Below are 27,053 nucleotides of genomic sequence, written 5' to 3'. Positions count from 1 at the left end.
TGAAACCAAATCCAGGGAAACGATCGGCTATTCAGGGGCTGGTTTGAAGAACACAGGTTGAAAAAGTTTAAAAAGGGTCCTGATCCACCCGGATGTGAGACACTTCCTAGGCAGCTGACCAGCTCCACCACAAACCACGGTCACACCGTGTCCAAGAGGCCGACCACCTCAGCCACCGCCCTGCTCTGCTCCTGGGAGGGCCGTGCGGCGGTCCCACCACTGGCAGGCAGGTGAGGACGGGGTTGGGGGCTACCCCCACTTCCTGAGTCTACTTCTCGGCAGCACCGACACTAGCAAACTCCTGTAGGTTCCGGGTGTTTCCACACGCGCTGTCTCAAAGGCTGAGTGAGCGCTTCCACCTCGCAGACAAGGAACAAGCCCCGGGGGCCAGATGCCATGTCTGAGACCCACAGCCAGCGCGAGGGAGTGCAGCACAAGGGCCAGAGAAGTGAGCTCTGAGTGATGGGGGAGGGCCTCAAAGGGCCTGGAAAGACCCACCAGTGCAGACCCTCCAGGAAGGTGTGAGACACCCACAAGAACACGTCGGAAACAGAGGGTCAGAGACAAATTCTCCAGGAAGTTAAATCCCGGCTCCTTCTTTTGCTCACGATTCTTCTGTTACTTAGCTCTTCTCCCACTTCTCCTCTCTTACTCAGAAGAGGACGCCCCTGAGAACATGGGCTCTGTCTTATCCTGGTGAAGACAGAGGTGACCGGGCCTGTGCCCGCGGGTGCACCGAGCTCCGGTCCTACGGCAGCCACGCGCTGCCAGGACCCCCGCGCCGGAGACTGAGACAACCCACATCTTCCTTCCGGCCTGACTTCCCAACCCGGGCACACCACGCTCACAACTCAGACGACCGGCGTGGAGGAGTGTCGGGGGACAGGCAGGAAGAGCGACCTGCTCCTTTGCTTTCCCAGCTGAGCATCCAGACCCTCTTTCCCAAGTTAAGGTTAGTAACCAAAGAGTCCACAGAGGACCTCTCAGCCCCAGACCTCCACAGGGTGAGCTACGCAAACAGCCACCTGCTTGGAAAATAATTTACTTCAGACAGGATTCATGTTTTACTTCTCGGCAAGACAGAGAAAAAGAGTTTATAAACTTCAGGTTACTTGTTATAACTAAACAGAGAACCCCAGGTAGTCAGTGTAACAGACTCTCCAACAAACTAAGAACCGCTGTGTGCAGGAACCACCGTGTTGACCTGCCCCTGGGATGAAGTGCATCACCCGTGCCAGGAGCAAGCCGGTCGGTCCTGTGTGACCCCAGCTGCAGGCCTTCCTGACTTAGCTCTCCCGGGGTTGCCCTCCAGGGCAGACTTCTTAGCAGAGGAAGCTAACAAGCAACTTGAGTAATTTCTAGTTCCTCCTCCTCTATTTTAAACCAGGAAAATTAAACGTTATGGCCTAAGAGTGATCTGTTTGGTAAAGTGTCCCCCGTGAGGACTCCCAAGAGCAGCCAGGCCAACACACGCTGCACACAGAGGAGGCCGGGTGGCCGGGCTGGAACCCTGCCGGCCTTGCTGACCGGTCAGGCTCTCCTCCCTGAGTCTCGCCTCAGCGGCGGGGAGGAGATGCCACCCCGCAGTCCCACTGTGTGTGTGTTCAAGGCTAGTTCATCTCCCATGCTGGGCGCGAGGCACGCATCCCGGGCAGCTGCCACCACTGAAGCGCTGGGCACACAGCTGCGTCAGAGCAGAGAGCCGGGACTGTGGTGACGCAAACCTGGTCAGGGACACGGCTCCTGGACGATGCCAAGGTCTCCATCCCAGATGCCGAGGGGAGAACCCGGCTTGCCCCGCCCTCCGGTCCTCCTCTTGTCTGAGAAGAGGGCACGGCCACGAGCAGTGGCGGCTCGTCTCACTGGGGCGGGAGGCAGGCAGGGAAAGTGGGCCAAAAACTGAAGACGTAGGAGTGAATGTGAGTGTGAATGCGCCAGGACATGCACGGGGGGGGGGCCTGGGAGGAGCACCACCGGGAGAACAGCCCCACGTCAGGGGCCCCCACTCAGGCAACCAGACGCCCTGAAGGGGCCCCGCGAGTCCTGTGTGGTCTGCGGCCTGCGTGGAGATGCCCTGAAGGTCGCCGAGGGCTTTCACTAGAGGGACCAGCACAGCCCTACTGTCACCTCAGGAAAGGCGCACCTGGAATTCCAACTCCTCTGTCCCTAAATTCCCAGGAAAGCGACAGCTCCAGATGCGCAGCGTCATCACCACGGGAAGCGGGGGCTGTGGTGCCTCGCTCTTCAGTCTGTGTGCACGCCGCCCAAACGCGCCGTAACCACGACGTCCAGAGACGCATTCCGGCTGCTCTGCTTGCTGCGTGCACCACCTGACAGACGACCAGCCTGGAGAAGGGGTCCCGATGCTCACGTGCTTAAAACAAACATGCCTAACACCTGCACCTAGTGAAGACTGAGGAGGCAAAGACGGGAGAGTTTATGAGGAAGGAGAGAACGCAGAGGCAGGGGGAGCAACAGATGGTGCACAGCCAAACTGGTTCTCCTCATTTCCGAGGGCAGAGCACACACCTGCAGACGTGCACACACACCTACAGAACTGTGCGCCAAGTAGCACGACTGCCGAGAACAACCCTCACAGTCCTGTCAGACTGTGAAACCAGAAGGCTTTGTTTTCTTATGCTACATACAAGCTCTTGGAACTGGCTGCTTTCAAAAGTAGAAAGGTCTGTGAGTGCCTTCTCAGCCCAAGGGTCCCCATCGGCACCTCTCAAGCTCTTCCGGAGCAGAAAACAACACTGACTGCAGAACAAAACTCGGGAATGCTTCCGGCTAAGAGGACCGGGAAAGGGCCTCCCCATCAGCCCTCGTGAGGGCCGGAGTGGAGCCGGGGCTGCAAGACGGCCGAGCTAGCGAACAATCGCTCTGTGACTTCAGCCGGAGCGCAAGACATGGGATCCTCTGAGGGCCCGGACCTGAACCGCAACCCCCTCGCAGTCTGCTTTGGGGCATGCCGCAGGTCCCGCACCACTGCCCGTCTCCTCAGACACAGCAGGGTGGGGACATGCCTTTTGGAAGGTGAGCCTGGCTTCCAACCACAAGGTCCTCAAGACCCCAGGGGCACTGCTGAAGTCTGGTGCACGCTACCAGTTTTTCAGGAATTCTGTGGCTGCTTCCCACATATTAATGTTTTTTGGCAGCTTCGTTAATAACTTTGAGCAGCCACAATATCTGGTGTTTTAGTTCACAGACCCGGCTTCAAAGGCGGTCCCACAACACGGCTTGAATTGGAAGGCATGGGGCACCCAGACGGCTGCGTGTGTGGACAGAGGTGCGGGCGGCGTCCACGTGAGGCTCCACATGGCAGAAATGGCGACGGTCGAGGAGGGGTTGCCCTCGTGCAAAAGCCTTCACTTCACGTCCGATCCCGTGCACTCTGAGAGTCTGTGCTGTCACGGCACAGAAACGATCATGCGAGCAACGGGCTCAGTAGAGAGTCCGGAAGACAAAGAAGGGCAGGAAAGTGCTGTCCGCACGCCGCCCCTCGTCTCCACCCCCCCAGCAGAGCCAGAGCCGAGACTGGGCTCAGTGGTGACGGTGCCATCCACCCAGGGCGTCGCTCGACCCTGGATCCCATGCTGCCAGCTCTTCAGAGGAAACAGCCCCGAGTGGCCGGCGGCCCAGGAGAGTCGAAGCCAGTGGTGACTGCAGCCTCTGCTGCTGGGGTCCAGTTACTGAACTGCCGCCAGAAGGCTGGACCTCCAGGAGGTCTCGAATGAGGGGACCATTCAGACCGCCACACGGATGGTGCCGCCCACAGCAGGTGCACTAGCGTTTCCCGAATGACTTGCATTCACGGAGCTTCACGCAGAACACACCTGGTGACGGCATTTCTGTAGGGAAGCCTTTTCCCCTCTTTTTTATATTTAGGACTGTTTCCTAGAGATAGACTTCCAAAAAGGCCAACTTAAGGCTTTTGATGGTTGACCCATTTCACTGTCCTCTCAGCTAAACTGGCCACAATCTTCCCAAATCTGTCTGCTTTGGGTGGTGAAAAAAATCCTATTTCATTATTGTCATTTACAGCTTTGAATACCAGTGAGGCGACGTACCCCTCCTTCTATCTGTCAACTACTCCATTTTAAAATAGGTTCCTAATAATCCTTACTACCTAAATCAAATTTATCCCTTTAAGCTCAGGTTGCAGTTAAAAGCCCCAACATTTTTAGAAAGTAAGTTCTGGAAGACACCTTCTTGAAGGAGCTACCCTAGATGCCCAGCAGGGAGCGGCGTGTCCGCTGCGATGTGCTGTCACTGAGGGTGGAGCTGGGGTCACCACTCCCAGTTTCCGCTCCTTCCTCAGCCCCACCGGCTGCACGACTGCGCTGTCTGCGCTGGTCTTCTGGGGTGATGCTGAGACTGAGGGCAGGCAGAGCTGCCTTGAGGGAGCCATTCAGTTGAGCCCAGAACCTCTCAAGGCTGTTTCCTATAAAGCCTCCTTAGTTTTCATACTAAGACAGTCTTGGGTGGCTGAGTCAGGCCCTCTCTCTGAAAGCATCCTGCAAATGAGAAGCTAAACACACAGAGGAAACGGGGGTCTGGACACCGCCGGCTGAGGGCCTGACAGTGACAGGCGGCCACACCTCCCCGGCTGGCCCTGCAGCGACCTCTCCCTGGTGACTGGCGGGACGTGTGGCACGGGCTCCGCAGGGCGGACCTTGTGCTTCTCGCTCCTTTGGAAGGTCCCGCAGGAGCCACAGCGAGGGCGGGCAGGCCTGGCGGGTGGGCGAGGGACGCACAAGCCTGGGTGTCACCACGGCCTCCTGACGGCACAACGGCGAGACCTGTCTGACCCCCGCAAACCACGGAGCTCGGCCCACAAAGCAGACGCTACTGACTAGACGCTCTCAGCCCCCGTGGGCATCCTGATCACAAAGTGCAGTCGGCAGGGAGCGAGGTCAGCACCACCCCGACCCGGCCCCCCACCTCCTGAGCACCCCCGCGAGCCGGGCGACGTCCCTGTCCTCCAGGGTGCTGTCCGCGTAGGGGGCGGCGCAGGGAGCTCCTGGCACCTACTCCCTCCCTACTCTCCTGGTGGCGGGGCTCCCGTGTCCTGCAGGCACCCACCCCACCAGCCCTGCTACCAGCACTCGCCAGGACCCTCCCAACGGTGTGAAGGCACCATCGTCCCTCCCCGAGGTCACAGAGGACGCAGCAGTGCAGAGGCTCCTGATTTAGGGTCGTGACCACCACGCTCCACGACCCAACTCAGGACCACCCATCCCCGGCTACAGAGGCTGGTTCAGGGAAGCTCACCCAATCCAGCGAGGGCATTGGACACGCAGTCACCAGGACAGAGGGTGCCTCGTCTCCGTGGTCTGCACGAAGGAGACGGCACAGTTGGGATGGCAGCTTCTGCCTCCGGGCGGCGCTGGGCTGGGGCCACCACGCAGACTCCGAGGTACACGAGCCTTTTCCTTGAACTGCATGACATTGACTTCTGTCGCCAGGAGACGCTCAGCAGGGTGACCACAATCCCTAAGGCTGGTCCCGGTGAGGACAGGGTCATGCACCCTGCAAACAGGTGACTTCCCTGACCACCAACTGCCAGCAGATACTAAGGAATCAGGAACTGGAAAAATGCTCACTTACTAAAGAAGTGCTCGAATGGGGAAAAGCAGGTGTTTGAGTCATGCTGACACCAGCAGACACTTTCTGAGTCTGTAACCTGGAGCAGAGGCTTCACCAGCCAGCTTCCGTGAATAAAGTTTTACTGGAACAAGGCACTCCCAGTACGACACACTGTTCACGCAGCAGTGGAGCTGAGTAGTGGTGATGGACGGCGTGGCCCAGAGCAGAAGCTACTTAGCACCAGGCCCCTGACGTGGGAAGTCTGCCGAGTCCTGGCCTCTGGGTTACGTGCCACTATGAAGACCGGACCGGCCTGCACCACCGCCCCAGCCTGTGCTGCTGGAGAACTGGCGTAATGCCTGCCCTCTCGAGGGATCAGACAGGGCGCTGACTGTCCACAGCCTGCAAGGGGCCTCGCTGGACACAGGAGAAACGCAAGCCTTGGCACTTGTCAGCACAGACAGTCCCGTGACCTACCCATCTGGCCGAACCTTTCCCAAAGCCCCCAGCCCGCAGGTAAAGCACCATCGTGAAGCACAGAATGTTTCATTTGGTTACGTGACACCCAAACATGTTATTTCCCTCTTAAAATGCTTCTATGACCTGCAAAAGCCTCAGAAACAGAAGCAGAGCTGTGGCTCCAAGACCGCACTTAGAGTTTTAGTCTGAGCTGTAAGTTTGCTAAAGGGCTGAGTGTCCCTTCTTCCTGCCCAGGAGTCAGGGCCGTCGGTGTGCTTCCTGGTATAAGAAAACAGTTCAGGGGGAGGGTACAGCTCAGGGGCAGAGTGCGTGCCTGGTACGCACCAGGTCCTGGGTTCGGTCCCCAGCACCTCCTCTAGTAAATAAATAAATGAATAAACCTAATTACCCCCCCCAAAAGAAAAGTTTAAAACCTGGGGAAGCAGGTACTGCAGAGGCGCCCGTGTCGGCATCTAGGGGCTGCACGGGAACCCGCCTGGACATACTGTCACGGCTTCCTGATTAGAGAAACCCGTGTCTGTAAGTGGCTGCTACCTGACTCCTGACCCTGCGGAGGAACGTGGACATGGAGGGAGGAGATGGGGACGGGTCACTTGCCCAACCCCCGACAGCCCAGGACAGCAATGGCCGTCAGTGCCCCCGCCCCGTCCTGTGGGCAGGCCTGCAGACAAACCCCACGCCGACGCGGCACCTCAGGCCTGGGGCTGGAAGGCGGACATCAGGGTGGAGGCGCTCTGGCCACGCCGCCCACGGAGAAAGGAAGACCGCAGTGACCACGGGAGTGCTCGGACCCCACTGAGGGGAGCTAGCCTCCCGGAGGCTGCAGGGTCCCAGCACAGGACCACTCCCATCAGAGAGCTGAAGCCAGCACTCAGAAGACCCTCCCAGCGCGTCCACGTCGGTGGCGCGTGGACCTGCGGACGCCCAGCTGGGCAGGACCCTGCTCTTGAGAAAGTCGTCAGCTGTTCTTGAAAAGCACAACTTGGGAAAACCACCAGCAGAAGGCTCAGCAGGATTTCAGCACCTTCTTGTGCGTGAAGGACGCGGACAATTCTCCCTGCTCTTTAAAGGGGTACGAAGCCCCCGTTGTGACAAGTGTTTTCTGAGACGCCCACTCCAACTGGAAACGAAGCTCTTACATGAAGTACTCAGCTAAATTTATGCAGAAACAACACTAAAACATGAAGGGGAAACGGAGGGGGAGTGATTCACGAGGAGACAAATATTCCAACGTGTGAAGTTCTGGTCCAGCAACATGAGCAGGCACGACGGAGGAGTCGGGGCTTGACTGGTCAGCAATGCCCAAAAGGTGGAAGCCAGACGTGGCCCTGGGGGACACGCCGGCTCACGAGGTAGCTACGCAGGGACGGGCACCACTGCGTCACCGCTTCTCCTCCGTTTGCGCGGTGGTTGGATTTTTGGAGCCACCACTGCCAGAAACTGAGTTTATACAAAAAATCAACTCTTGATTTTGGACTCAGGCCACAGAAAGGTTCCTTCTACGACCACTCAGGGAGACGAGGCCCAGAGGCTGCAGGACGGTGCGTCACGGGGGGTGCGCCCACAGAGTGCACGCACACCATCCCCGTCGCCGCGGCCCCTGAAAGCACCACCCCCCGAAATGCTCCTCTTACTCTCCCATACTTCACGCGCTTCCTAAAGCATAACGCGCTACCTCTGTAATCATAAAAAACAAGCTCCAGCAGTTTCGAGCTCACCGGTGTCCCTCCCACAGGGTCACAGGCCACTCGCACAAACTGACACCTAGAGGGCAGTCAGAGGCAGAAGGAAGAAACCGGGGTTTAAAAAGAGGTCAAGAGGTTAACTACCCTACCTTTGGTAGCTGACAAACTTCCCACATCTTTAAATAAGACGTTCAACCCAAGTCCAAACAGATACTCTAAGATCAACTTATTCTATCTTAAAAAAGATTTCTGACTAAAGCAGAATTCACTGATGTAATGGGACAGTGAGTCCAAAAATTACAGGGTCTCTAAGGAATACACGCGAGCTTTGATTACTGAGATTTGCTTGGCAACGGCACGATCTAAAATTAATAGAGTCCTTAAAAGGAAGATGCCAAAAGCAACTTTGTTCTCAGATGGTTTATACAGCTTGGCCAGAGCAAGGCACAAGAATGACCCAAATATAGAAAACTCAGCATCGCCACATCCCAGGAACCACAGCCGCAAAGCAAGCACAGACACGCAGCGAGGAGAGACGCGCCAGTGCGCCTGGGGTCTCCGTGTCGGGGGCAGACCCTCCCGGGTCTGGGCAGAGGCAGCTTTCCAGTCCTTCTGTCCCCACCTCCTCCCCAGACGGCCACCGCTCTGGGGGCTCACGACAGCCCACCCAGTGAACCCGCCCTCCTTTTGTCCTCTGAGCATTATCATCAAATTTCCCAGACCTCTCAGAACCCTCTCACTCTGGGGACAAGCTAAGCCTCTTCTTCCGGCGAAAGATAAAAAAGCTGAGGGAGAAAATCTGCATTATCTTTTCACTCTTTTAAAAGGAGAAGAAGCTCACTTAAAAAAAAAGAAAAGATTATGATTGTTTACGGTGTTTTGTGAACAATGTTCCTTCTCTACACGAACAATCAGTTCTGACAGCTCACCTACCGTGCCTGCAAAGTGAGTCAAAGGCTCTCCACACGCAGGCTGGGCCGGGACATACCTTACCATATTAGGCCATCGGGCCCCAGAGAGAAGGGAGCACAAACCTCCAAGGATTTTACCTAAACGGAGAGTCAAGGACGCCCAGTGGGCGCAGATGGACAGAAGCCCCTGGAGGCCTCCCAGAGAGAGGGAACTTCAGGAGATCAGTGACCAGATTAACAATGCGGCAGGAGGGAGCAGGACCCGCCGACGACCAGAGGCAAAGCTGTGGACAATCAGAGCAAAGAGGAAACAGGGCCACTGCTTACCCAGAGCAGGTGGGGTCGGGGAGGAGGGGGCAGCAAAGAGCCGTGGAGTGAGCCACTGGGAACACCAGGCCTAAAGCGGGAAGCCTGGGGGACGCGGCCTGCTCCTGCCCGCCCGGCTCCGCACACACCAGACGCTAAGTTCGGGCGCCTTGCCTTCCTGCCCCGGCAGCCCTCAGCACTTGTCTCGGAGCCCCCGGGCGCTCTCCCAGAGCCCCGAGCCACTTCCATCCTCTGGGTGACTTAACTTCAAACCCACAAGATGCGATTCCACAGTCAGCGCTCACCCTCGTCCCCATTCAGAAACGACCTGAAACCCCCGTCCTACAGACCAGGAGAGGGGTGCACCTCCTCCAGAGAGCTCAGGGCCGCTGGGGAGTGCCCGGGGTCTGGTCCCGGGTCACCCCAGAGGGTCACGGAAGAGGCACGACAGACGGAGAGGCCCTGGTGACCGCGGGCTGCAGGGCAGCCACAGCCACAGCCGGGAGCGCGTCTCCCTGGGCCTCAGCTGGTCTCTAAAATGAGAAGCTCAGAGTTGTTTCAGTTCCGAAACCCCACGTCCCAACTGCCACTGTGGCCAACTCTGGGTCCTCAGGCCTCCCTGCCTCCACGTGCTCCCTGGGGGACCCGTCCTGGCTCCCGGCTGGGGCTGGGTTGGCTGCTGTGTGGTTGGCCCTCACCTCTCACCTTGACCCCGCCCTCCTCCTGGACACCACTCAGATACGTGAAGCAGCGCTGCGAGAGCCAGACCCAAATGCCTGTTTTCCCCACCACACCTGGCCCTCCTAGTCTTCTGCACCTCAGCAAATGAAAACGCCAACCTCCCAGCTGCCTCAGCTGGAAGGCCAGGTGAGCCTCACCTCACACCCAGTCCAGACACCCTCCCGGTTCCCACCTCAAACCCGTCCAGGACGCGGAGACATCTCAGCACCTTCCCAGGCGTGGCCACCCTGGCCTGCAGCACCCCATCAGCTCTCCCTGGACCACCTGGACCCCTCACAGTGTGTCTCTGAGCAGCGGGTGGGGGCCCTTCAGGGTTAAGTACCACCCTGTCTCCTCTGTCCGGAGCTCGACACGTGTCTCCCACGCGCTCAGGACACCAGCCGGAGCCCTCACGCCCACTGCCGGCATGCTAGCCACTCGTGGTCCCCAGGCACGTCACCTCACAGCCGGGCCAGCGCTGCCCCTCTGCCCACAGCGCTCTGCCCACACACACCCGCCAGGCCCCCAGCGCACGTGCTCCCAGTCCAGGCTCCAGGGACACCCTCTCACAGGCCTCTCCTGACCCCCACAGGACGCCCCCTACAGGCCCTCACCTTTCCAGCTGCCAGTGACCCAGCACGTTCCTTCCATCGCTCACCCTCTTCACCATAACCTAACTCGACAAGGGTGGGCTGTGTCAGTGTGACGACACAGGGTCTGGAAAGCAGGCAGCTCAAAGCACTGGTTCAACAACCACAAGTGGGAAGCAGGTTGTAAAAGAGGCAGCACAGGTGGGAAACACCTCGAGGGCCTCCCACACCGAGGCCAGCAGGGGGCGCCACCCGCCCACCCACGGAGTCCGGACGCCCTCAGAAGTTGCCGTTCCAGACGACCTTCCCTTACTCAAGCAGGTGAGATGCCACAAGCAAGTCAACTCAGACAGGTAGCCGGCTCAGTAAAAACCAGATGGCAAAGGGGGCGGAGGAGGCGTGCCAGCCCCAAGCAGGCCACCCGGAGGCCCTGGACGCGGCAGGGCCCACCTGGGAGCTTCATGTCCCCACGTGTCCCAGCCCCCCGGGCCACAGCTCTCTTACCTGTGAAAGGAGCTTCGTAACCCGGGTCATCTCTAAATTCCCTCCCAATTCTAAGACACCCAAATTTAGGAGGCGAGCCACCGTACAGCACCGAACTGGAGACCTCAGTGACTCCCTTGAACACAAGCTGCCGCCCTCTGTTCGCCAGCATCGCCCGTGCTGCCTCTCGGGGTAAATTCAATTACCCAGCAGCTGGCCTGGGACACGGTCTGCCTGGAGAAGCACGTGGGGGAAACGCCGAAGGCAGCAGGTAACACTCAGGGCCGACCAAAAGGAAAGCAGGCCAAAGACGCAGGTAAAGAAGATGAACAGAACAGAAGGCCGCCCGCGTGCAGGGCGCCCACAACGCACCTCAGAGCAAACAGCCTGCCATGTGCGCACAAAGGGAACAGAGCACTTGTGACTGCGGTGACCCCCTTCCTCCACTGACATCCAGGTCCAGGGCCTGTTCCACTCAGCAAGACAAGGGCTGCAGTAAGACGTCTGGAGACTGTCACACAGCAACACGGGCAAACAGACAGGCCCTCTTTGGACAGGTCTGCAAGGGGGTGCCGAGAAACCAGACATACACGCTCGGTCTCCCGGTTCGTGGGTCCCCGCGCGCCGGGTTCACACGCGGAGTGTCGGGCCCAAGCGCTCAATCACGCCTCGGAAATGCCTGTGGCTCTGCCCTGCACCACGCTGCCCACCAGGCGTCAGGGCCGCTCCGGCCACACATCTCGCCCGTGGGTGATCGCCAGCTGCGTCTCACCAGCCCAGGCACAAAAGACACAAGAGCTCGGTGACGCCAACGGGGGTTCAGGCTAAACAGCAGGACGGTCCTCCTGACCACGCTGCTGTCCCTAACACACAGGTGAGAGCCTCAAGAAACTTCCTGTGAGATCTTTGAGGGAAAAACCATTTTCGTTCCGACCTTGACTGGAGACACAAGACGACTGAAGTTCCTTTTCTACCCTTAAAGTGAGACAGTGTCCCAGACCGAGCCCATGCACGCGGTGTACTAACTCGCGGGCAGGGGTCAGAGATGGTGGTCTGCGGGTGGTCACACCAGTGTGTACGACTGTCAGAACTCATCAAACGGTGCACATAAGGTCTGTGCAGACACCGACTGGAAACAGTCTCTCAACTGAAAAAAACATGCCAGAGACGTGGGCAGAGCTAACTTCAACAATGAGAGTGCACCACCCTCCAGGGGCAGGCTAAGAGAGGCGGGAGCTGCCGTGACCCGGGCAGCTGACACAGGCATCCTGCGCCAGACCCGGGGGAGACGGCTGTGCTCCCCGACCGGCAGAGCGGCCTGCCTGGCGGCTCCTCTAGGTCACTGCGGGGGCACAGGGACGTGGAGGAGAAGCCTGGTCCCAGCCCGTCCCTGGTCGGCTGCAGGCAGAGGTGCGATGACTCGCCGGGACAGGCCTGCTGCTCTGTGGGCCACGGCAAGGGCACCATGGCGGGCCAGCATGCATCCAGGGAGGAGAGCTGGGGAGAGTTCCACTGACATTTACCAGGGAAGCCTCGCCCCAGCCCCGGCCCCGTGCTGACCCGGCCAGTCTGTCCTGAGCCACCATGGGTGGCTGGGCCTAGTGCCCAGAGCTGCTGGCAACGGTGGGCTGCTCACTCTCACAGCTCGCCTTGGAGTCCACGTGCCACACGGTAAAAACTAGCAAAGGCCTCGAGCCACAGGATGAGTGGGATATGTTCAGTCTGACTTTATGTCAAACATCGACAGTCTATGTTTCCAGAAATCAGAAATCTTTTTCTATGACTTTAAGTCAACAGTCCTAAAATGTAACCAGGAAGCCTGGCCCCGTGAGCACTTCATCTTCCTCCCGTGGTGCCCGGGGTGTGGGCTCTCCATCAGGTGGAGGCCAGCAGAGACCCCGGACAACCACCAGGCCTTCCTCGCTGTTCCTCCCATGGTTCTCTTTATGGATCGAAACAGCCCCACAGCCCCTGTGGGGGACGGTCCACTTCAACCTCCGTGATCATGACTGAGATGCTCTCTGCAGGTCTTTCCCACTCCCCACTACTTTCCTACATTCACTCTTTCGGTCTCTCACAGCCTCTCTAAGCCTGAGGGCTGAAGACGCCGTGCCTGCCCAGGGAGCCCCACGTGGCACCTGCACCTGCAAGCAGCCGCCGCCTCCACCACCCAGCTCGCCGCGCACCACCACGGGCCTGCGGGCCGGAGGCCACCGCTGACAGCTCTGGATCTGGACTAGGACACGGGCAGGTCAACGACAAAACAGGGCATTACTATTTCCTCTGCTGAAAACGGACTAGTTGCTGATTTTTCCGTACGGGTCATTAAATCCATTCTGAGAGCATTAGGTCATGTGACGGCAGGGAACAGAAAAGGCCATTTTTTTACATAATTTCCAAAGAAATGCACATGTAGCCTCAACTCATTTAGTCAGGACCAACCCCTTCCTTCCTGAAAAGCGGCAGCAATAAGAAAACCACTGACTTTCCATCACACGTGAGTGGCTCACGAGAGCCCAGGCATCCGGGCAGCCAGCCGTCTGCCGCGGGGGAGCTGCGGGCCAGCCTTAGGCGTCCGAGTCCCGTAAGAGCTCTGCCTCACTTGAAAGTCAGAGACCAGCAAGCTCTGGACGGTGTGATGCTCACACTGCTCACTCCCGCGCAGAGGACGAAGACACTCCGTGACTGGGCCAGGGCTTGGCAGCAGGAAACTTGGTCAAGAGCCTGCCATTGTTACACCGTTTAAGAACACAGGACGCCCGAAACTTCTGAAGACGGTAAAGCGCTACAGAATTTGAAGACTCTTCCAACGAAAAAAGAACAGAAGAAGAAAGCGGTACACCACCCAGCACTTGGCACATCTCAGAGGAAGTCTGCCTCCAAACTCCCCTTGGGCCAGACCCGCACAGAGCCTGCTCTCCCTGCGACGAAACCTGCGTGCACACGAGCAGGGCTGAGGCCTCGAGGGACACTCCCAGGCCTGCGACTTACCCACATCTCCTTCACATCGTCAGAGACATCGGCTCCGTCCTCCTGGAGAGGAAGGAGGGAGAGAAACAAGAGTGTCAGTCACAGCCCCAGGAGCAGCACGGCCCCATAGCCACGTGCCCTGGCAGGGAGCGCTGCCTGCCGGGGGCGCCGCCCCTGCTGCTCTGAGGGTCGCCACAGGCCGGCTCGGGCCGCCACCTGCAGTCGGAAGCCCAGTGCCCCTGACTGGTGTGGAGCACCTGACGAAAGAGACCTGGCTCCACCTCCACAGCCTGGTCCTCCGGCCTCGCGGCGCTTGTCTAACCGTCGCTGATCAAGGGCTGGGACTGTCTCACCTCTGGCCTCGCTAGGCGGCCTGTCTAATTTCAAACGTGTCCCTGGTAACCAGGCAACTGTGCTGGCCGCTCGATTACTAAAATGCCCACATGAAGCTGAGCGGGAACAGTGGGAACAAGGGGGTGAATCAAAGTCCTGAACGTGTGCTTGCAATCAAGCCCTGGAGCGCCTGTCTTTGTTTAAAAGCCGAAGTTAATGTTTTATGTCATTTGTTCCTCTTTTCCTCCAAAGCAGTAAAACTGAGTCAGGGGAGCACGTGAGCCGGGTGAGCGTGCGCCGCTTACAGACCTCCAGGCCCTTCACGTTCTCACCACACTCCGGAACGTTCAGCTAGAATCTGCTCCGTCGTGTGGGGGTGCTGCTGACCTCACGACTCTCTGGGACCCCGGGAGGAGGGGTGATGTCAGACCAGCTCCCCCACTCACTGTATTTGGCTGTCTGGTAGCTGTGACTGTTCCATGTGCCCACCTTCACCACTGGCTGCTGCCTGCCCGCCCCGCGCTCAGTCCCGCTCCAGGCCCCAGACGGCAGGGACCTTCCAAATGAGTCACACCCCAGGTGAGCCTCCCTCGGCTCCGTTCCCGACCACGCAGGATTCAGGGCATGACGTGGAACTCCTGAGCTCAGCATGCGGGCCACGGTCGAGACAGCTGACCAGTCCTGGCACAGCCTGCCCACTTACATCCTGTGTCCAGAAGTTGATGCCTGTGCCTCTCCGGCGTTCCCTGGGCCGCCTCCTCTCACGGACGGTCAGCCTGTGGGAGGACGCGTCATCCAACTCTGCCTCCTCACCCTCTGGTCAGAGAGAACACAGGCACAGGTCTTGAGAACCTGGGGTGCTGCTGGGGGGTCCACACTCCCAGAAGCCCTCCTTACCATTTCTGTCCCTCTCCTTTGCTGTCGCAGCGTCCACAGTCATCTCTGAACTCCCAGGACCTGGGTCGGAAGGTCTGCTCATCCGGAGCAGAGGGGAACCAGTGCAGAGAGAGGGTCGGGCCTCAGAGGACGACGCTGGCGTCGTGGGCTTGTCGGGCTGAGCTGGACACCTCAGGCGACGAGAGACAGGCTGGAATGATCCACAGGACGAGACGTCAGAGGTCACGTCCAGCAAAAGGGCAGGGACCCAGGCTTTTTGAAAATGGGCTTTTCCATACCCAGAGGCTCGCAAGTAGCAGATGCCCAATGAAGAGCTACTGAGCTGGATAATCGGCCAGAAAGGAAAGAGCCCCTGGACCCCCGCGCTGGCACCGCCGTCAGGTCGACAGCAGCCCAGGACGGCCATTCCCAAGCAGACCAAAGGGCCCAGGAAGCAGCGCCCGCCGGGTCATAAAACTTCCTCTGAAGCCGGGCGACGTCAGGAGGGAGGGTGCACGGCCTTCTTAAGAGGGGAACCGAAGGGCAAGGCGAACCTCGCAAAGCAGGAAGCTCAGGAATGGGCGGAAATGGCGTGGGAGCTCTCTGAGAACCAGGTCTGAGCACCCCGCCAACTGCCATAACCAGGCTTGCCGACAGGGCGCCAGGCGCTCAGAACAGCGCCCAGTGCTAAGCACACAGAAGACAGGAGCCGACAAGCGAGCAAAGTAAGCCACAGAGCCTTGGGCGGGCGCTCTGCAGCCCAGCCGCCCACGGTTAGAGCAGGGCTTCCTTCTCCTGGAACTATGGTGGCCACAAAATTTATCCTCCCATCGGGGACGTGGCACCGAGCGGAAAGGGCTGGTGCTGACAGTGCAGAGATGAAAGGTGTAACCAGAGCGTCTGGGGACAACCAGGTGTCGTGTTCGTGAGGCTGGGGCGCACGTAAACTCTTGGGAGAGCAGCACACCGAGCCGTGGAGGCAGCCTGCCCGCGGGCCGGTGCCTGCGAGCCACCGCGCCACTGCGCAAAACGCCAGCAAGCTACTCTCTCGGTGACTCCACTCCTCACGTTTGAAAAAGGGACAGGAATGTCTACCTCCGAGGACTGTATTCAGAATTAAACGCTTTAACACATTTGACGTGGTTCAACAGCGCCTGGCACAAAGCGAACAGCGAGCACTTATGTTTCCATCTGCATTTTATCCTTCCAGAGCAGAGAGTTAAACTCAGCCACTGAACTCACGTGGTCATTTCACCGTATACCCACGTACCAAACTGTCCCGTGTATACTCAAAACTAACACAATGTTATATGCCCACCGCATCCCAACAAAACAGGGAAAAAGCAGGAACCAACGCCTGAGGGGAGAAAGAGATCACACGAGGGGAACGAGGCCACGCCGATGGGCCCAGCAGGGCAGCGCTAAGCGGCTTACCTCTGCATCCAGACCCCGGCCCCAGGGCTGCGGGCCCTCCGCGGCCTCCTGCTTCTGGGCGCTGCTCTCAAGGCCCCCGGGGACCATGGGCTTCGGGCCAGGCGGCTCGGGAGCCTGACGCTCTGCCCGCGACTGGCTGAACGTCCTCTCTGCCTCCTGGAGATCAGTGAGGGTCACACCCTGGGAAAGTGTCACAAGGTCAGGAGTGTCACTCCGGGAAGAACTCGATGAATGAGCAAGAGTTACTCGAAAAGATCTGACAGCAGCAAATTCCAATAAAGCCCCCCAAACACACAGGGCCATTCGGTGTTCCCGCCTGGCCCCTGCTGCACCGAAGGCCATGGGACTTCACCTCTCCACGGCAGCGGCGGGCTTCTCAGCCCTCTGTGTGCGTCCGGGCCCTCCTCACCCCTCCCTGCCTCCCTCCTCAACAGCTTCTCCTGCAGCTCACCCTCCTCCGTTCCCCACCACCATCCAGCAGCCTGCCCCCCGCCCCCCGACGACACACGGAACACACCCCCTCTGACCACGCCCATCTGTTCTCTGCCTGTGACTTTTACAAAGTGTATCGGATGACTTCTTACTTCAGAGCCTCCCATGGGGATCCTTTCTTTTTCTAGTAGCATTATTGAAATATAACCCACGTATCATAAACCCCACACTTTGAAAGTGTACAATGCGCTGTATTTTAGTGTCTTCACAGCCCCACCTCACCTCAGGACACTTCATCTCCCCAGAGAGAGACCACACACCCTCGCGCAGCCAGTCCCCACCTCCAGCCTCGCAAACCCTAATCCACCCGCTGTCTCCGGGCGTTTTCGTACAAACGGAGCAGCCAGGTCTCTGCCACTCAGCGGCTTGTCCTCACTGCAGCGCTGGCGTGTGTGGGACTCCCCTCTTACTGCAAAACAGTAACTGCCAGTGGACGTGGGACGTTTTGTTTGTCCATTCATTAATCAGTGGAAGTTTGTGGGGTTTTCTGTTAACTGCTTAATTTATTTGCTCTGCTCCACGGCCTGGCCTGGCCCTCCACCAGCCCCACGATGCCCACCTCGCTGCTCCAGCAAGCCTGCAAACTCCACACCTAAGTTTGGTCTACACAGCAAGTCAACGCTGGCAAGAGATGACACTCAGTTTGTGAATAATACTGTTATAAACACCTGTGTGCATGTCTTTGTACAGACGTGTGCTTCTCTGACTTGAGTAGGGTCACACGGCAACTCTACGTTTAACATTCTGAGTTACTGCCAGACGGGTCTCCTTCAGGAATTCTTAGGGTTGGCCCCTTAAGCACAAGTGGAATGATGAGTCTTAGGGAGGAAAGGCAGTAAGCCTTCTCCGAGCCAGGAGGAGCAGAAGTGAGAGTTCACCTGGCTCTGTGTGGCGTGCAGCGTCTGCCAGCGCGGCCGAGAGCTGCACTGCAGCGGCCGGACTGGGGCACTCGTTTCATCGTTTTCTGATCGGATCCAGTGGCACACAGACAAGTGGCCTTCAAGCAGGGCCACGCTCACCTGAGTAGACCTCCGTGTCTGCCGCGCCTGTCGGGAGCGTGCTTTCCGCAAGGACTCGGCTTCTTCATCCCTTACAGGAGTCAGGTACGACCTGCAGGGACAGAGAAGGGGAAGCAGGAGTGGGACTGCTGCACGTGCCTGAGGGCCGAGAGGTGACTCCGCGCTCGAGGATGAAGCGGGCAGTCAACCTGACCGGGGCTGCAGTGAGGGCCACAGAATCCACGGCGCACTCTGTAACCTGTCACGCAGCATCACATCACTTCCACCTGTGAAGTGAGAACTTCCTTTCCCCCGTCCCATCCTCGCACTTTTTCTTTCCTTGTCTTACTGCTCTGGCCAGGGCCTCGGACGTGTGGAAAGGGACTGAGGACGGCAGGCGTCCCGGCTCCGCTCCTGCCCGCAGAGCGCGTGGTCGGCACATCATCCCCGGGAAGCCCCCCTGCTCGAGGACCCTGCAGACCCTGCTCCTCAAACTGAAGCAACTCCCTCCCATCCCTAAGAAAGTGGACGAAGGGGCTGCTGTTATCGGTCTGGTTTCAAATCGTTAGTGTGTGACCTTTATCACATGCTTTCCTTCCACATATACTGAGACGGTCATCCCCTTCTTTTTTCCCTTAATATGATGAATCACACTGAACCACCTGTGAATGATAAAACAACACTGAATTCTTGGGATAAGCTCAACCTGGCCATGATGTATCATCTTTCCATACAGGCTTGCTTTTCACAGAGATTCAGCATGATTCACGTTACCATTTCTCAATCCGTGCTCACGCGGCAGTCGTCCTGTAAGCCCCCCTTCTCGCGGTAACCCGGCTGGTCTGAGAACCAGTTACACGGGCAGGGAGGCGTTTTCTCCTGGCGCGCTCTCTGGGAGCAGCCGTGTGAGGTGGGGGTCCTCTCCTCCCTAAGTCATCGGAAGAGCTCACCAGTGAGGCCCGGGGTCAGTGCTCTCCATAGGAAGGTTTTAAATAAGAGACTCAGTTTCTCTAATAGAATTAGGCCTATTCAGATTTCCTGTTTTGGTAACATTTGTTTTTCAAGGAATTTTATCTATATTTTCACATTTAGTGACACAAAATTACTCCTATCCTTATATTTTAATTGTCATTTTAATACAAGTATATCTCAGGGCCACCGCAATAAAGTGGATGTTGCAGTAAAGTGAGGCACATGACATTTCTGGCTTCCTGGTATGCATAAAGGTTATGTTTATACTCTACTGTAGTCTACTAAGTGTGCAATAGCATTATGCCTAAAAGACAATGTTCATACTTTCATATACTTTATTGCTAAAAAATGTTAACCATCGCCTGAGCCCTCAACGAGGCATGATCTTTGTGCTGGTGGAGGGTCTCGTCTCGACCTGGACGCTGCTGACTGATCAGGGAAGCGGCTGCTGAAGGGGTGACGGGGCCGGCTGTGGAAGTTCCTCAAGAAAGCAGTGAAGTTGGCTGCACTGATGACTCTTCCTTTCACAAACGATTTCTCTAGCGTCCGTGCTGTCTGACAGCATTTTCCCCGCAGTAGAACCTCTCTCAAAACTGGAGCCCATCCTCCCAAGCCCTGGGGCTGCTGTCTTTGCAACTAAGTTTGTGGGAGGTTCTAGATCGCTTGTTGTCCTCCCAGCAGTCTTCACAGCATCTTCACCGGGAGCAGATTCCGTCTCGAGAAGCCACCTTCTCTGCTCACCCACAGGAAGCAGCTCCTCCTCTGTGCCAGTTCAGCCCGAGGTGGCAGCAGTCCAGCCCCGTCTTCAGGCTCCACGTCTCACTCCAGTTCTCTTGCTGTCTCCACCGCAGCTGCGGTGACCTCGAACCCTCCAAGCCGTCCATGAGGGTTGGAACCAACTTCCTCCAGACCCTGTTAAGGCTGACATTCTGACCTCTCCCCACAAACCACAAGTGTTCTTCGTGCATCCGGAATGCTGAGTCCTTCCAGAAGGCTTTCAGCGGCCTTCGCCATCGAGGATCATCGTCTCTGGCGGCTGCAGCCTGACAACACGTATTTCTTAAATAATAAGACCGGAGAGTTGAAATGATGCCCTGAGCACAGACTGGGGGGTGCAGTGGCAGCCGGTGCGGACACAGCGTGGACCTCAGCCACACCTCGGCTGCACCGGGGCTCGAGGCTGCCAGGTGCCCTGTCAGTGAGCAGCAACGTTTTGAGAGGAGACACTTTTTTCTGAGCAGAAGGTCTCTCATTGGGCTGTAAACCGTGCTGCAGGCAGATGTACTGTCACCCGGGCCTGCTGGTACGCGTTTAGGGCACAGGCAGAGCAGACCTGGCATCACTCTCGAGGGCCCTGCGACTTCAGGTGGCAAACAAACCCTGGCTCCACATGAGAGTCCCCCGCCGCACCAGCCCGACGCATCAGTCTGTCCTGGGAGGCCCTGGGCCAGCGTTCACGCCTCCCCCTGGCTGTGGAAGTCCTGACGTCGTCTTCTGCCCACAGAAGGCTGTCCGCCTACGCTGAAATCTGCTGCACAGCGTGGCCGCCTTTGTGCGCGAACCTGGCTGGATCTTCTGGGGAACCTGCCACCGTGTCTCCAACAACACTGGCTGGCCCACCTGCCCTGATGTTCTGGAGACGGTGACCCCCTTCAGCCTTGTGAACCAGCCTCTGCCGACTTCACACTCTCCTCCCGGCTGTCCTGGGGCTGAGGTGGGGCCTGGCTCTGGATGAGGCTTTAACTAGGGGATGCTGTGGCTGGCTTAATTTTCTACCCAGACACTGAAACTTTCTCCGCACCAGCAATAAGGCTGTTTCACTTTCTTACCATTCGCGTGTTCACTGAAGTAGCACTTAAAATTCCCTTTAAGAAGTTTTTCTTTGCATTCACGACATGGCTAACTGGCTCGAGATGCCAGCTTCCGGCGTATCTTGGCTTTGATGTGCCTTCCTCACCGAACTTCCTCATTTCTAGCTTTTGACCTCAAGCTGTGGACGTGTGACTCTTCCTTTCACTTGAGCACTCAGAGGCCACTGTGGGTTATCAGCTGGCCTCACTTCAGTGTTGTCATGTCCCCGGGAACAGGGAGGCCCGGGCAGGAGGAGACGGAATGGCTGGTCGGTGGGGTGGTCAGACATGCACATTTACTAAGTGTGTGGTCTCATATGGGTGCGGTTCACGGCACCGCGAAACATTTACAGCAGTAACATCAAAGAACACTGATCACAGACCACCATAACAGATACGGTCACAATGAAGAAGTCTGGAATATTGCGAGAAATGCCAAAACGTGACAGAGACATGAAGTGAGCAAAGGCTGCTGGGAAAAGGAGAGGACAGACTTACTGGATGCAGGGCTGCTACAGACTTTCAATTTGTGAAAACGCAGTGTCTGTGAAGCTCAGCAAAGCGAAGTCGCTACAATTACCTGCAGCACGGTTCTCAGATGCTTTTGCTCTGAGGGCCCTTCTACACTTTACCCTTTACCGAGGACCCCAAACAGCTGCTCGTGAGGTGCATCTATCACTATCCACCCTACTAGGCATTAAAATTGGGAAACTAAACAATATGCATTTACCGATTCATCTTAAAATGACAGCCCTATAACGTTACTATCAATAACTTACCTTTTATGGAAAATAATTAAATTTTGCAAAATAAAAAATTTAGTAAGAGTGTCATTATTTTACATTTTTGTAAATTACTTTAATGCTGGCCTAACAGAGGCCAGCTGGATTTTCATATCTGCTTCTGCTTTCAATATGCTGTAATGTATTGCCGTGCAGGATGTGCAGTTGGAAGGGCCTTTTCAGATAATCACAGACGTTACAGCCCTGCCCCTCCACTTCCTGCCGATGACCTTGGGTGGAATACCCCGTGGGTCGCATACAATGCTGACACTAACAGCTGTAGCAGGTGTCAGCAGACGGTGGGAGGATTCTCGTGAAGACTGAATGAAAACCCACATGGCACCCGTGAGCTCTCGGGTGGCGACACCATGCTCCCGAGATGCTCACCCCGCCAACAGCTCGCACTGGTAACGCAGGAAAGAGAGTCCAACACCCCGTCTAACAGGAGTTGCCCTAAGTTACTTTCCTGCAGGTGGATAATTCACTTGGAGGAGGTCTTGACGCCTTTGAAAATACTCTCCATGCAGGTCCAAAGGGCTGAGTAAATAAAACATGGCATAGAAGAGAGAAACGCCCACGGAGAGAACGAGGCTGCTCCCCCGAGCGCTGAGAGGGTAAAACGCTCACCTTGCGCCCACCAGCAGTGAACTGGGGCTCCCACCCCTAACATCCACACAGAAGGGTGGAGGGGGCCTCAACTCCAGGCAGGGGGACTAAGCTGGGCCTGTGTGTCGTGGCGCTTGGGGCGCCGGGGCCATCACCACAGACTAGCCGACCGCCATTCTGGGGACGACGTCCTGCGTGTGAGGATACACATGCAGAGTGGTGTGTTTCAGTGATGCCAGAAGGAACTTTAACGCCAGCCTAGAAGCACACGTGGACAGCCACAGGGGAGGGCATGAGTGAGAGCCATAGGCCAAAGACCTTATGACTTCAAGAAGGCGCTGGATCTGATTTCAAGACTTGAGGCAGTAAAATTACTCCTACCTTACAGACGAGCTGAAAGGCCTAAGAGTCACGTGCACCCAGGTCATGGTGCAGCTGGGCCAGACCCAGAGGGGCTGTGACCTGGGCTCCTGCCACCCCTGCAGCCTCTTACCCTCTCCATGACACAGCCTAATCTCCCACCACCACCTTGTCCGGAGCAACACGTTTCTTGCCTCAAATCTAGTGATATCAGGAGCCACGGGTAAAGACGTCTCATAGGAAACTTCTAGCATCCCCTGATGTTCTCCACGTCCTCCACAACCAACACTACTCGCTCCTGGAATCACGCCTCGGGGCTTATCGTCCACGTGACCAAAGCCGTGCTGAGCGGGGGCCGGGCAGGCTCCGGGGCGGGGTCTCCTTGCCAGCTCTAACTGGAAGGGGCGCTCGGGCTGAGGCTCAGCGGGAAGGACGCGCACTTGGGTCTGGTGTCCACTGTGCCACTAACTGCTTTTGTGACAAGAGAATCATTTAACTTCTGGGACCATAATGTCTTCACTTCCACAATGAGGGCCGAGTCTGCAGTGTTCAAGAGCCCATCTAACTTTACACCACAGTAAATCCGTACTCATGCAGGCTCCGGACAAACGGCCTCTAGGTCTGTGCCCCCAGCCGCCTACTCACCGGTCCTGGTCAGACACTCAGTCCCCTGTGTTCACAGGTCACCTCTTCAACACGGCCAGCAGCACCCTGGTGGTGACGCGGAGCTGCCCACGCAGCCCAGTATACTCACACGTGGCCCGCGAGACTCAAGACGCGGCTGGTGTGCTGGAGGAACTAACTCTTAAGTTCACTGAACCTTCATTTAAATCGAAGCAGCCACATGTGGCTACCAGCTCCCGCGCCAGGCAGCACAGCTGGGCCAGCCCCAGAGTCCAGGTCAGAGGCACCACTCCCAGGCCCTGCTCACGTGATGGGGACCAGACAGACCCAGGTCGCCGGCCAGCTCCGTTTAAAAGCTATCGGTCTCACTGCCCTCACAGGTGAAGCCTCATCTTCCCTATGCTTCTCGGAAGCACTGTCTTTGGAGCCGCACTTCTGACATGGTGCCTGTGCTGCACTGGAAGGGCAGGGACCCACTTCCAGACTCACATCAGGCGCCTGCAGAGCTGCTCCCCGCCGCAGCCTCCGCAGGCCCACGTGCCTCCCCCGCCACCCTGCCTCCCCTCCGTTACCTCCCTGCGCTGGCCTGCAGGGCAAGATGACGGTCAAAGGCCTCTGGAGATGAACAGCGAGGCAGGTAAGTGGTGGCTAGGAAGACGGCAGGCTGAAAACCCGGCCTCCTGGGAAACTGTCCCACAAGCAGAGGCAAAGCCTGTAATCTGCTAAGAAGCTGCTGCTGAGAAGGAGGGGAAGGCCAAATCTTGGGGCTACCAGTTCCCAAAATACGTGCCATTAGCTGTGTATTTCACACCCTGTACCAACCACCAATCCTCCTCCCCGCTTGCAGCAGGGAAGGAGGACACCCCACCAGCCCGCGGCTGTCCCCCTGCTGCCTCCATCCCAGGGAGCTGTGAACAACGCCTTGCTGGAAGCCGGGCGTAGCCGACCAGCAACTGTCAACATAGGACAAGAGACGGGAAAGGGAAACACACGGCAGACAGACAGACACAGGGACAGACCTCAGACCTGACACAGAGGAGAAACAGCCCTGCTCAGTCTGGTGTGCTGAGTTCAGGTCAGGAAGACCTGGGCCGAGTATGTGCACGCACTGGGGTGTGACCTGACTACCATCTACCTGTGTTCAAGTCTCACATGCCAGGCCACCCTCTCTAATTCAACACTGAGACCAGAGCCGAAGTTCAAGCAAGGAACCAAAGCTACAGCTCTGCTAACCAGGATGACGCAGAGGGCGGCGGGTCTCCCCACTAAGCCATGCATTTTCTGCCCCTCTGGACCAGCAATTCTCCACAGGCACAAAGAATCGTTTGGCCCAAGATTTTAACAGCGCCAGGTCCGCAGTAAAGGGCCACATGGTGGATCCTCGACTTTGCAGGGCTGTCCCATGAGCCTGCCGGAGCACCGGAGGGGCTGGGGCGAGGAGGCCGGGCCGGAAACCGTGCGGCCCACAGAGCCCAGAAGACACACTGTCTGGGCCCTGCGGCTCCCTGCTCCAGACTCCAAGCCACACGGCACCGAACCACGGCTCGGAGAACTCCCTGTCGACGCTGTGCAGACACGGCGAGCCCGGGTTCTCCGCCGGCCTGAGGACGGCGCCTGTTGTCCCGCGCGCTGTGCTTCTGAACGCCGTCCCGTGGAACACATTCCAGGCGACGAGACTCGACTCGCGCAGGTGGCTCTACAGTTATGCAGGGTCAGCGTGAGCACTTTGGATCCAGAACGGCAGATTCAAGCCCCCACACAGGGGTGCTTTACTTCACACCCCGGCCGTGTGCCTCCAGCCGGGCAACTGTGCCAAACACTCATCGCTGATTATGACACACATCAGGTCCGAGTCAAAGCACCACTGACCTTTTTTAAACAAGAAAATCCAGGAAAGTCAACACACAAACTATTCATGGAAATAACCCAGCTCTCAAACAAACAGGGACAGCAGTCAGACAGCTTACAGAACACCCACACGACAGAGCACGACCCGGACGCTGTAGGACACCCTGGAGACCACCACAGACGCGTCACCTGCCAAATGTTAGTATCTAGACTGTACCAAGAACTTACACCAACCAAAAACACCCGACCAAACCCAACAGGAAAACACAATCAACAAAGCGTACAATCAAGGAATTTACAAACACAGGAAAACCAGAAAGCCTACAAGCATGGGAGGAAAGAGTCAGTGTCACTAGTCGTCATGAAATGCAAGTAAAAACGAGGAGAAACCACTCCATCTTCCCAAGGTCTGCAAAAACAAAAAGCACTGGCATCTCTAAGCACAACGTGGGCCACAAAGAGCTGGAGACCCGCCTGCTGCAGGGGGCCGGGGTCCCCAGTAAGTGTGCGCTTGTCCCCACGCCCGACAGCCTCAGCGTCCACTGGGAAACAAACACCCTCGAGAAACTTGCTCATTTGCACAAGGAAACAGGAGTGAGAATGCACAGCAGCACCGTTAATACTAGAGGGAAAAGGGAAATGACCCGAGTGTCCACGAGCAGATAAAAACCGAAACCAAACTGCGGGGCACAGCACACGAGGGCCTCGAGTGAGCGTCCCCGTGAGAACGTGGGCTTGGGATGGCCGTGTAGACAGTGAGACGGTCCACGCAGACCATCAGAGCATCACTTATCACACGGGGTGGTGTGCGTGTCCACACACGAAGCAGTGACAACCAACAGTCTCGAGCGATGAGCACAAGTTCAGGACGGAGGCCACCTCTGGGGAGGGGTTGGGGGTGAGGCTGGAGACACCAGCATAAACTACGTTTCTCATGTTTTACTTGAAAGGTTGAAGCCAGCACAGCAAGTGCTGGGACGTGACACAGCTGCAGGATGGATACACTGGCTGTTGGCAGTAGTAATAATATTCTAAACGGAAAGACTGTGCACGGTTTGATCTCAAGGCAACTATGACACAGAGACACTGCAGGGACGCTGCTGGCGGTGAGCGTGCGCATCACCCTTATTTCCTGCCTGAGATTTACGTGCCATAGAAAATGTGATAAACGCCATGGACTCAGACCCCTTGGCTGCCGCCCGCCTGGAACGGGGCTCCAGCGGCTGTAACCGGCCTCCCTCGGGGAGAAGGGCCCTGCGAGCAGGAGGAGCCCCTAACCCTGGTTTTTAACCTTATTCAACACTAGCCTGTTTTCAACAACCAGACCCAAAATGTCACTTCCTCCCAGGAAAAAGAAAACTATTTATACATAAGGAAATTTTGCCAGCACTTTGGGGGATTTCTGGACGTTTCTGAAGCTCAGGTTCAGAAGAGAAGAACCTGCAGGACCCAGCCAGTTACCTTCAGGGGAAAGTAAGTGTGAACAGTGTCTCCTTGAGCCACCCCCATGCTGCAGAGTCCAACTCCTTGAAGGCTCAGCGGCACTTTTAAAAGTTAGGCTTCCTGAGGAGTAATTCACATACAGCAAAATGTGCCCTGAACTATATACAAGTCTAAGAGTTCTGGTTAGTGTGTCACAATCAAGAAACAGAACAGCTCGGGGGGAGGGTGTCGCTCAAGCGGTAGAGCACGTGCCTAGCATGCACACGGTCCTGGGTTCAATTCCCGGTACCTCCTCTAAAATAAACACATAAGTAAATTTAATCACCCCCACAAAGAAATAGAGCAGCTCCATCACCGCCCTCTTGCAGTTAACCTCCCCCGGCCCCTGCCTAAGGGGAGCTGTTTTAATTAAAGAGAAAGCTTCAAAACCACTGAAGGAACACATTGACTTTTTCACTCCCACTGAAACGCAACACATAAGGCAATGATGACCGGGAGACTGGGTGTGAGCCACTGCACGCTGCCAAGCACACGCAACGCCTGGCCTCCACTCGCTGCCAGCCTCTCCCGGTCGGGAAGGCGGGCGCCCCAGGGTCCGCACGTCCTTAACACCTGGCACTGTGCCCGCCCTCCACGAGGTGCTCCAAAGCCATCACTGAACTGAACTGAGCCGATGCGTGAAATTCAGGGTCTGAGTTGTC

General features: G+C 57.2%; 1 protein-coding gene across 21 annotated transcripts in view; it reads right to left on the bottom strand.

Annotated features, from left to right (window-relative positions):
* Positions 1 to 27,053, bottom strand: part of PPP1R12B (protein phosphatase 1 regulatory subunit 12B) — a 140,334-nt gene that overhangs the window by 43,477 nt on the left and 69,804 nt on the right. For 18 of the 21 annotated variants that reach the window (XR_012063674.1, XR_012063673.1, XR_012063672.1 and 15 more), the window contains 5 exons: positions 17,889 to 17,979; positions 16,378 to 16,557; positions 14,965 to 15,154; positions 14,771 to 14,883; positions 13,756 to 13,797 (listed from right to left, as the gene is read on the bottom strand). Coding sequence is in view for 15 of the 21 variants with exons in the window: in XM_072948852.1 (XP_072804953.1) it covers positions 13,756 to 13,797; positions 14,771 to 14,883; positions 14,965 to 15,154; positions 16,378 to 16,557; positions 17,889 to 17,979 (616 nt within the window). In the remaining 6 variants the exon portion in view is untranslated. Of the gene's footprint in view, positions 1 to 13,755; positions 13,798 to 14,770; positions 14,884 to 14,964; positions 15,155 to 16,377; positions 16,558 to 17,888; positions 17,980 to 22,285; positions 22,336 to 27,053 lie in introns of those variants that run through there. The other 3 variants (XM_072948856.1, XR_012063678.1, XR_012063677.1) reach the window with 3 other exon arrangements.

The sequence above is a fragment of the Vicugna pacos genome, chromosome 23, assembly GCF_048564905.1.
Source record: "Vicugna pacos chromosome 23, VicPac4, whole genome shotgun sequence".
In the NCBI taxonomy this organism is placed as follows: domain Eukaryota; kingdom Metazoa; phylum Chordata; class Mammalia; order Artiodactyla; family Camelidae; genus Vicugna; species Vicugna pacos.
This window is presented reverse-complemented; position numbering and strand designations above follow the sequence as displayed.